At 43.7% G+C, this 11,021-nt stretch overlaps 1 protein-coding gene across 2 annotated transcripts; it reads right to left on the bottom strand.

Annotated features, from left to right (window-relative positions):
- Window positions 1-1,437: 1,437 nt before the first annotated feature.
- Window positions 1,438-9,781, bottom strand: tha1 (threonine aldolase 1). Of its 2 annotated transcripts, XM_064315033.1 has the most exons (7): window positions 9,362-9,781; window positions 7,332-7,415; window positions 7,157-7,245; window positions 6,238-6,423; window positions 5,637-5,774; window positions 2,978-3,170; window positions 1,438-2,569 (listed from the first exon to the last, which is right to left on the bottom strand). In XM_064315033.1, exons 1-7 carry the CDS (start codon window positions 9,633-9,635, stop codon window positions 2,262-2,264), a joined length of 1,272 nt encoding a protein of 423 aa, XP_064171103.1. In that variant the 5' UTR covers window positions 9,636-9,781; the 3' UTR covers window positions 1,438-2,261. The 2 variants fall into 2 exon arrangements, with proteins under 2 accessions (XP_064171103.1, XP_064171104.1); XM_064315034.1 differs by lacking the exons at window positions 7,332-7,415; window positions 9,362-9,781 and having other exon boundaries at window positions 7,145-7,245.
- Between the last annotated feature and the right edge of the window lie 1,240 nt (window positions 9,782-11,021).

Raw genomic sequence — 11,021 nt, 5'->3', positions numbered from 1 at the left:
AGAATTCAAATCAGCTCTGATCAGCCAGTCGGTGGGATGCTGGTTCGATCCTCCGCCCTGGGCGTGTCGAAGTGTCCCTGAGCAAGACACCTAAACCCTAATTGCTCCCAATGGTGATTGGTACCTTGCATGGCAACCTTTCACCGTTGGTGTGCGAGTGTGCGTGTGAATGGGTGAATGAGAGGCATCAATTGTAAAGCTCTTTGGATAAAAGCGCTATATATAAATGCAGTCCATTTACCATTTAATTGCTATCCATACTGGAATATTACTAATTTTCCATTTTTTCTTAGTTTTGGCCTACGTCTTATGAAACTTGACATCCTGACAAAGGGTAAATTTGAATGGCAATTAAAAAAAAATATATAGCACTCAGTTAGGTTTAGTCTGCACAAAAATGTGACAATAAACCAGACCAGAAGTCCATCGAAATTCAAAATGAATTGAAATTCATTAAAATCACTGCTGTATCAGTCTCAAAGCTGATGGAATGTTACATCCCATCAGCAGGAATACAAAGACAGGGAATCAGGTGCTTGGACCCTGGGAATTGCTGCTTGCGGCTATATTATGATATGACATGCTAATCTTTTATCATAGGGAGGCAACAGTGATGCGCGTATGTTGTAATAGCACTTCTATTGTGAGCGTTTCCACACACCATAGAATGTTTTTCAACCATTTCATCTCAGCCCATGTGCTATATACGGTTGCAAAAAAAAAGTTTGTGAACCCTTTGGAATTACCTGAATTTCTGCATGAAGTACTCATTAAATGAGGTCTGATCTTCATCGAAGTCACAATAATAGACAAACACAATCTGCGTAAACAAACCCACAAATAATTGTACTTGTCAATACTGAATGGAACATTTAAATATTCAGTCTAAGTTGAAAAAAAGTCTGTGAACCTCCAGGCTAATTACTTTTCCAGAAGCTAATTAAAGTCAGGTGTTCAAATCAATGAGATGAGATTGGATGTGTGGGTTGGACGTGCCCTGCCCAATAAAAAAAAGGCACACAAAGTTTTATTACTGACAGAGTCTACTCTTCTCAAGAAACATCTGTTCATGTGAACCATGCCCTGATCAAAACAATTTTCAGAATACCCTAGAAGAAGAACTGTAAAGACACATAGAGCTGGAAAAGGCTACAAAAGTATTTCTAAAGGCCTGGATGTTCATTTCATCAATCTACAATAAGACAAGTTGTCTCCAAGTGAAGGAAATGTGTACCGTTGCTACCCTCCTGAGGAGCGGGCATCCTGTAAAGATCACGGCAAGAACGCAGCGCGCAATGCTGAAGGAGGTCAAAAAGAACCCTAGGGTAACAACGAACTGTGAATGTTCAGACAATGTGTTCAATCAAGACGAGAAATGTGCAATCGATTTTGTTATTAGTTAAAGCAAAATGTGTTTGTCTACCATTGTGACTTAAATGAAGATCAGACCGCATTTATTGAGTAATTAATGCAGAAATCCAGGTAATTCCAAAGGGTTCACAAACTTTTTCTTGCAACAGTAAAACATCGGTTGACAGCAATGATGCTGCCATCCTTAGTTAAAGCTGTGATTTGCCACTGGGATATCACAACAACAGCAATCCAAATACCCCAGGGAAAAGTATCATTTAATTACCTACCATAATTAGACAATTATTTTTAAAGAATGAAATGTGGACCACTTGCAATGAATAAGTCATCCCAGATTCCATGTTTTAATTATTAAATAAACCCCTGGATTGTACTGCACTGTGAAGTGCGATGCTATTTTTTCTCCACACCAGAATTCAAAACACATTTTTGAATTTCTAATGTTCAATGAAGTTCGGTTTCATGATTTTATAATCATTCACAATCACCCCGCAGGAATTTGCCAGTTCTGCAACCCCTGACCGTTTACCCAAGGATTCGAGATCACCCACAGATTTCACGAACGAGAAATCGTCACTTCCACAGACCATCCTCACTCTCAAGGACCCGAACCCGGAACCAAGGCTCCGTTTCTGGGGGAAAGTTTCCCGGCGAGTCCCAGGCTTGCACCGGTGCTCTGGACAAGAGGCTTGAAAGCACTTAAAGACAGAGCACTTTGCAGAGAATACAAATGAACAAACATTCAGCTGAAGCATACAGATTGCAGTTCCCCGTTCCCTAGACCACAGACGTCAGATCGTCACTTCCACAGACCATCCTCACTCTCAAGGACCCGAACCCGGAACCAAGGCTCCGTTTCTGGGGGAAAGTTTCCCGGCGAGTCCCAGGCTTCAGCGGGCCCTGTGGCGCTCCTTCGCGTACTGCTGGGCTACGAAGCGCAGTTTCGAGACGGCCGACTGGGTGTCTTCCTCCGTGACCCCCAGGTGCCAGCAGGCCCGGACGGAGCCCCCGACGTGGGGAAACATGAGCACGCGCGTGCCCTGACCCAACGCTCGGGCCTCGCCCTCCGCCACGGCTGCCAAACGCTCGCAGAACTCGCCAGGGGTCAGCAGGGGGTCGCGCAAGTAAAAGCGCACAATGTTGGTCTCCACGGCAGCCATGTCCACCTGGTAGAGGGGGGGGTCACACTCTAGCAGGGCTACAGGGTGGCAGGGGTCAGGAGACAGGGGTTTGCAGGGGAACAGAGAGAGCATGTGTCAGCCATGACTGCACTGTCCAACATCAAACAGGTCTGGGGTACTGACTGGGGTATTCAGTCAGTCAGCCAGTCAAGTCAGTGACCGAGTGCATCCCACTTACTCAAGAAAAAAACTAGTTTTGAATATTTGGCAAAATTATCCAGGCTTATAGGAAAAAAAATAATCTCATACACAGGTAATCTCCAGCCGTTACGGTTAAAAGTATCTTATAGTGTCTCAAATTTTTTAAAATAAAAATGATGTAACTTGACAGCAAGTTGATTTTGGAAGGCTTTGCAGAAACTAATAAATGATTGTGTCCCCATAAAGGGGTAGTTTTTTTTGGGGGGACACCCCTTGGGTGCTACCTTGGGCAAAGATCTTGGCATGTCTGTGGTCCTCCTCTAGTCTGTCCACCATGGCAGTCAGTGCTATGGTGCCAGCTGCTGCCAGGATACCCGCCTGCCGCAGTCCGCCACCCAGAGCTTTACGGGCACACACTGCCCTCTGAATGAAGTCCTTCGGCCCGGCCAGCATGGTGCCCACAGGTGCCCCCAGCCCCTGCCAAGCATATACACACACACAAGCATGCATGCATGCACACATATATACACAGACACACACAGACACACACATATACACACACACAACCATGCATGCATGCACACATATATACACACACACACACACACACATACACACACACACGCACACACACATATACACACACACGCATACATGCACGCACACACGCACAAACACATGCACATACACATATACACACACACGCGCATACATGCACGCACACACGCACAAACACAAACACAAGCGCAAACACACACACACGCTGTGAAAGTCCATAGATACAACCTGCACACCCTACACTTCTTGCAGGCTCCTGGTTAAGAACTGCCTTTTTTTAGGCAGTTCCTAACCACTTTTAGTCAATACAATTACACACACATTTCCCCCAGGCCATTCAAGCACACACTCGTAGGAGCCATTTAAGCTGCTGACCGTAGTTCATGACTCTGTCTGCGCTGTAAGAGATGCAGGTGAGGTGCTAGAACATGGGGCTTCCATCTGACGCAGAACGTTTCCGTTCCTGATCTCAAGTTGCACAGGGTGTCCCCTTATTGACTAATCTTCACAAAATGTTTTTCAAAAATACATAATCAAACGTTTTCAGGTGCTCCTAGTCTTTTAGTTGATGCACTTTTTAGACATTCTTTGAGCGCCAACAAATAAATGTTTTGTCAGTAAAACATTAATTTATTTATTACGGTTCATTGCAGGGCGAGGTCACCATCCCTACTCTGTGTGCCACTCTTTAATCAGGAAGATCAGGTGAAAATCAGTTCTCGTTTGCACCGGTGCTCTGGACAAGAGGCTTGAGAGCACTTAAAGACAGAGCACTTTGCAGAGAATACAAATGAACAAACATTCAGCTGAAGCATACAGATAGCAGTGCCCCGTTCCCTAGACCACAGACGACAGACTCCAGCCCCGGGAGTCTGGTTTTCGGTGGATTTTAGCAGCAGTGGTCAATTTAAGTCAGAGACTGGCTAAAGAGTCCGACATCTCATACTAAAGGCCCATACCGGAGTGCTGATCGAAAGGAAACCACCAAAACCCTGTTATTTCAGTCCAATGTATTTATAACTACAGCGGATCGGAGAAAACGGTCTTAAGCTGTGATAGAAGTATTTGAAGAGCTTGAAAAAGCAGATCTCGGTTTGAGACTTCATTTTCATGTTTATAAAGTGGAGATTTGCTCAAATAGGGGGTGCTAGACAAACCTATAGCCTCACTGGAGGGGCATTTAAGTCCAGCGAGTTTAGTGTTCTCATTATTTCTTCTTCTTCCACATCAACATTCTGTACATTACTCCTCCCACAGCATTTCAGCAAGATCTACCAAGTTTGACCAGTAACTTCACACAGCTGCTTGTGCTTTTTGTGTAAAAGCGCAGATGCTTTTTTGAGATATCTACGATTTCACATCAGAAAATTTCCCACTGATGAACACATTCAGAATGTGAACACACTCGCAGATGCAAGCTACAATCGGTTGCTGCCGCTGCCACAGATACAGTCCGTCCCTCTCTATTTTGAAAATCTTCTAAGGGATCAATTCTCTGGCAATAGGTGGGTTTCGTTTGCAGCAGTGACGTTAGCAATGGCAAAGTGCATTCAACCCAAACTAATATTAGTTTTTGGTTATAATTCCTGCCAGCTAACATACATAGTTGAACATTCAACATAATGTTAATTCTTGTAAAATATTTACACTCAAAACATGTTAGAATTTATTCTCAACTATTATCTGTTCACAATATTATGTAATTTTTAGTGAAGAAAATTTGTTGTGTACATAAAATGTTCAAAATATCCAAAATATGCACTTTGGAGAGGTTTTGGGACATGCGCCAGGAGAGAGCGCCATCTGCTGTGCACAATGAAATCACACTAAATGGAAGACTCCAGGACCCTGGATGCATGTGAGATTACTGCGTACGTGTGCACGTGCACGTGAGATTACTGCATATGTGTGCACGTGAGATTACTGCGTACGTGTGCGTGTGCACATGAGATTACTGCGTACGTGTGCACGTGCACGTGAGATTACTGCGTATGTGTGCACGTGAGATTACTGCGTACGTGTGCACGTGCACGTGAGATTACTGCGTACGTGTGCACGTGCAATTACTGCGTACGTGTGCACGTGAGATTACTGCGTATATGTGCACGGGAGATTACTGCGTACGTGTGCACGTACACGTGAGGTTACTGCGTACATGTGCATGTGCACGTGAGATTACTGCGTACATGTGAACGTGAGATTTCTGCGTACGTGTGCACGTGAGATTACTGCGTACGTGCATGTGAGATTACTGCGTATGTGCGCACGTGCACGAGCACTGTACTTCACTCCGGACAACAGCATGTGCCAAGTGAAGGTAACGCCATGCAATGAGCATGCAGAGTCCCTGCTTTGCAGGTGCGTGAGTGCGATGAGGATCCGTACCTTGGACAGACAGACACTGACAGTGTGGCAGTGCTGCGTGATGACAGACGGAGAGACGCCCTGGGCCCTCGCAGCGTTCATCACCCTCGCCCCGTCCATGTGCACCGCCAGGCCGTAGCGCTCCGCTACAGACCGCAGCTAAGGGAAACACCAGGACACGCACACGCGCACGGAGAAAAGCTCACACGCATGCGCGCAGGCACACGCGAGAATCGGAATGACAGTCCTAAACTGCCAATAACTGCATGTCATAAAAAGTGATATTACAAAATATTATATTATTTAGGAATTTCAGATGCTCCTCTCCAAAGCAACTTACAAAAGTGCATGCAGCTTCAGGCAACCAAAAGTGCGGGTGCTAAGTCATCAGGGACATAACCTACAGAAATCATCAATAAATAATATTACATGATAAAGTCAGAGGCCACAGTGTAGCATAATATTCTTCCCTTTTCATGATTAAGCCACCACAGCTATACTTATTTAAGGAGGAATTCCAAAGTCAGTGTAACTGATTTCCCAAAGGGCATCTTCTGGTCTTCCACTGTTCCCTCTGCAGCTGGGGGTGGGGGTGGGGGCGGGGGCAAACCGGGGGCCTCACCTCCTGGAGGAAAGAGAGGGGCAGCACCCGGCCCCCCATGATGTTGTGGGTATTCTCCACGCAGACCAGGCGCGAGCGGGGGTAGTGGGGATCGGGATATCCGTGGCGAATTTTGGATTCCAGCTGGCCCAGGTCGAAGGTCCCGTCGGGTAGGTTGGTAACCATGGTGGAGTGAACGCCAGCCAGCTAAAGGGTGGGGCAACTCAATAACTTTTTTTTTTTTTTTTGTATACCGCTTTTTCCAGACACATTGTCACAAAGAAAAAAACAAAACAGGAATTAAGAACACTGGGCATTACCAAGTCTGAATTCCAACTGCTTACAAAATGACTGCTAGATTATGAATTACTTCCCTTAAAGGCCAAGCCATATAATGAATATGGAAGTGATGTTAAGTGTGTCCGCGCGTGTGTGTGTCTGTCTGTCTATGTATCGTGTGCGTGAGTGAATGAGAGTCTGCTAGTACGTGTGTATGCTGTGTGTGCATGACGCGGTCACGCATTATCCCTCAGAGTACGACAAGCGAACACAAAATGCGCTGCTAGTACGCAGCAACCTTCTTTTCCCTAATAAGAAGGGTAGTCCGTCTTCATCAGGTGTGTTATTGAATCGGGAACATTTTTGGGTCATTTTAGGGTAGAATCTTTGGCAAATTTGGCACATTCTATGACAAAGCGTTTCTCGGTTTCAATTTTGTTGGCACATTCTTTTTTATTCCGTGATTTTCTGTGCCTGCCAGTCTCTACGGCTGGTTGGTGCTCACGGAGTCTGTACTTCGTCAGGGTCTTTCTCTGTTTTTTGTCTGTGACTGTGGTCAGGTAGTTCGCTACAGTGTCTTTTTAGTGCCAGATAACATTTAATTTTAGGTAGTGATTTTGTTCTCTCTCTCTCACACACACACACACACCTGTGACTATACCTGTGCACTGCCTCCCTGCTCATACACATGCAGGTGAGAAAGATCCCCCACGATCATCTCGTCTCCTCTCTCTCTGCAGTGCACCATCACTGGGGAGATCACAAACACACACAGGCATGAATTCTTCGTCATAGGGGGTCAATATGGCAAATCAAGAGTCCTTTCTCCACTTTACCGGCAATGAGATTGCTCATGGTTCCCGACGGCACGAAAAGGGCCGCTTCCATGCCACATATATCCGCTGCCCGTTGCTGAAGGTCTACAGAAACACAGAGGAAGATAAATAACACTTCATGAACGTCGGACAGGGGTTTAATGTCCGTTTTCCTATTTACTCCACGACTGCCTACACAATCGGCATAGGGGAGGGATAACATGGCTATCCTGATAGAGATCTACAAGTGATGCCAGGCTTAAATTGTGCTATGAGATCTTAAGCCGCGTTTCCACAAATTACCCGGAACTTTCAGTCCCAGGAACTACTTTACCAGGAACTAAAAGGTTCCTTCAGCCAATGGTTGTCTGCGTTTCCACCGGGGTCTAAAGTACCGCGAAGATTAGGCAAATTAGCCCACTGACGTTGTCGTCGGTCCATCTGTCATATGATTTCTTCTGTAACCCCATACTACCACCGAAGTAGCCTACATTATTTTCTAATAACCGGGACAGCCCGGAGGGGTTTATTCCACTTATATACAACGGGTTACCAACAATGACTATATATGGTTACTTTTGTATTTATTGATTTTCATATATCCTCTCAAACACATTCATTAACAGCAGAAAACATGCACACGTTGTAAACAATTTGCTGTTTTATTACTTTCTCGTCGTCAATTCCATATAGGCTAATCGCAAAATGACAAGAATAGAACGAAAACTCGGACTTGCGTGAAAATGTAAATTAGTAGTGGTACAGCCACCGTTTGCTTTCCTTCGAAGTTACTGCTACCCGAGCAGCGAAGTGTGCCCTCCAGATGCGAACCATGCACCATAAATGAGTCCATAGTCTTCCTGGTCTTTTCGTGGAATTGAAAAATGGCAGTAAAATTGAGTAAAATTACGGCAGTCTGAAAAAGCTAAAGGGAAGATTACTAGAATTAACCTGTTATTTTACCCGGATAAAAAGTGCGGAAGGTGATTTCCAGTTTGCTTGTACTGTATCACCAATGTTAATTATGCAGAACTACCGCATACCTCACATAACTGTGTCAAACGTTTTGAGTCAATTACAACGGGCTAACAAAGAAAATCCAGAAGAAAATATTCAGCAACCGAATTAATCCGTTTGAGTGTTTTGGTAGCCTACGTAATATGCTGTCCCAGCACGAATGCTTAGCATTTTATAAAACGAATACCAAAGCAAGAAAAGAACAGAAGAGCACACGTTATAATTCCAAGACGTTGACAGGTTATAACCAAAAGTAGCCTACTGCGCCGCATAACATACAAGTTTGATTTGAAGTTATTATGAAAATAAATTGGTTTGCCGCTGCATATTTTCAAACATGGCGGGTAATGGCGGAAAATAAATACAACACAAATGCTACGAGTACTCGACCAATCAGAAATGTTCAGCGCTGCAAGCTCCACCCAAAAGGTTCCTGTACTTTCGGAAAGTACTACCCCCCGAGCAGGAACGTTTTGGGGGGTAAAACAAAGCCCCCAGAACTAATTTAGACCCTAGTTCCTGCGGTGGAAACGCACTGAGTTCCTCAAAAGGTTCCTAGTTCCGGGGTATAGTTCCTGCGGTGGAAACGCGGCTTTAGTTTTCCAAACTGACGCTGATTCTTCATTGCATGCAGCTGCCCTCTACTGAACTCTGTGACGGGCAAGAGAAGCAATAGGCTATTAAATATGATACAATCCGCAGTAAGATCATTTCGCTAGATCACCTAACCAAAAAAAAGCACCAGTTTAATTTCCATATAGGCTATGTATGTCATCTAAATAGCCAGGTGACATGAAGCTGTCATGAAGTGCTAAACTTTTGATAGGAATACTTGCGTTTTCATTCGGGCTACAGGCAAAATCGATAGCTAACTTGCTAAGAACCACGAGTTAATAAACACATTATGGTAGAAATTCAACTTGAAGTGTTTATACACCGATGCGCTACCTGGCTAGATAAAGTAAGCGTGGGGTTAACAAGCTTACCTATCCAGCCATCTGAAATTAAACCTAAAAGCGTGAAAAATTTCTAACCTTTAACAGTGGGGTCCTCTCCGAAAACATCGTCGCCAACTTCAGCTATGGCCATGGCTTGGCGCATTGCTGGCCCGGGCTTGGTGACAGTGTCGCTCCGAAGGTCCACCGTCCGAACCGAAACCGAGCTGTCCTGAGCAGTATAGTAATGCCTGGCAGGGGGACTTTTTCCCAGTGTCGGGCGCCCATAATGGGCGACTTGTTTTGCATTATGATTCCCGAAGAGCAGTATCGCCTGCGCTGAAATACGAAGGGTCTTAGCAGTCATCTTCATTGTCTGTCCACAGTTCCTAACGACGTATAGCCTTGACTCTTGGGATTAGCTATATTATTTCTGAACTTTAGACATAGATCGTATAAAAAACACAACAGTATTCGGCAATCATTGATTTCCGGGTTTACAACTGAAGGCAGGTGTAATCGATCATGCACAATCAATTAACATTCTCTGAATTATTTCTTAAGAATTTGGACAAATAAAACACCGCCCACAAATGAAAAAAATCTTCAGTAATTTGAGTTCATTTGAGTAAATTAGCTTGTTTGGAAACTTTGGGTTTTTGTAGTATAGTTACTTCAAAATAATTTAAGCATTATAACAAGCAATTTACGATATTGTTCCCTCACACACTGCTGCTGAAAACGGTCTATTTTTACGCATGTTCCGCTCTGCATTGCATTAAATGTAGGCTAAAGGCACATTTATTTAAAAAATATAGCCTATATACGAAGTGATAACACAGTAACCTACGCGTAAGAGTCCCTTGCAAATCACAGAAAAATTATTACATGGAACCCTTACCAAATAAACAAATATACTTTTATTATTTTTGAAAAATAAAAAAATTGTTCAAAACGACCAATTATCTTTGATGATTTAGAGTTGCACCGACCTTTCTCATGTTCTGCAAAAATACACTTTCAATATTCGCCCACATGATGCCGCTCTAACACAGATAATCAGTTACTTTTTTCTTTAAAATTGCTCTGACAAAAACTGTTCCCACGTGTACAATACTTCACAATAATACAAACTACTCGTTTCTGCAGTGAAACCTCGCAAACTGCAGAAATAATGTTGCAAATAAAACATGATGCAAACATGCGGTTTTGTCATTTAGCAGATGCTTTTATCAGAACGACTTGCAGCCACTGCAGTTCAACTAATAGTCTGAAATATCCATCCAGTCCACTGTAGCAGATTACAGTAACAGAAGCAATCTTGAATTCATCAAATAAAAATGTGGATGAATTTACCGTTAACAATCTGTTTTATGTAAATATTCTGAGTGGGTTAGTATATATGCATTTTAGTTTTTTATTCATCTGTCATCAAATCCCTCTCTATGAGGTTGCATATTTTTACTCATATCACACCTTATGTTGGCAGAGGCAAGTCATTGTGGGGGAAAAAAACCTCTTGAAGTTCCGTCACTGCTGCATATGTCATCATTCTCCTTATGTGCATTTGCATAGTTCCGGACAACAGGCAATGTAATTCCACAATTTATATGTACTGTGAGGGGGGGGGGGGTGGGGGGGGGGGGGGGTGAGGTAACTAAATAGTCCAAAAAAAGTGTATGTGCTGAATTAATTATATGGCTCTGTCAAAACTGAGCCATAAATCACTTTTATGATATTGCAACCTACGTGTATATAT

This window comes from Anguilla rostrata, chromosome 17 (assembly GCF_018555375.3).
Source record: "Anguilla rostrata isolate EN2019 chromosome 17, ASM1855537v3, whole genome shotgun sequence".
NCBI classification, from domain to species: Eukaryota; Metazoa; Chordata; class Actinopteri; order Anguilliformes; family Anguillidae; genus Anguilla; species Anguilla rostrata.
Note: the sequence above shows the minus strand (reverse complement) of the source record. Positions and strands in the feature narration are given on the sequence as shown.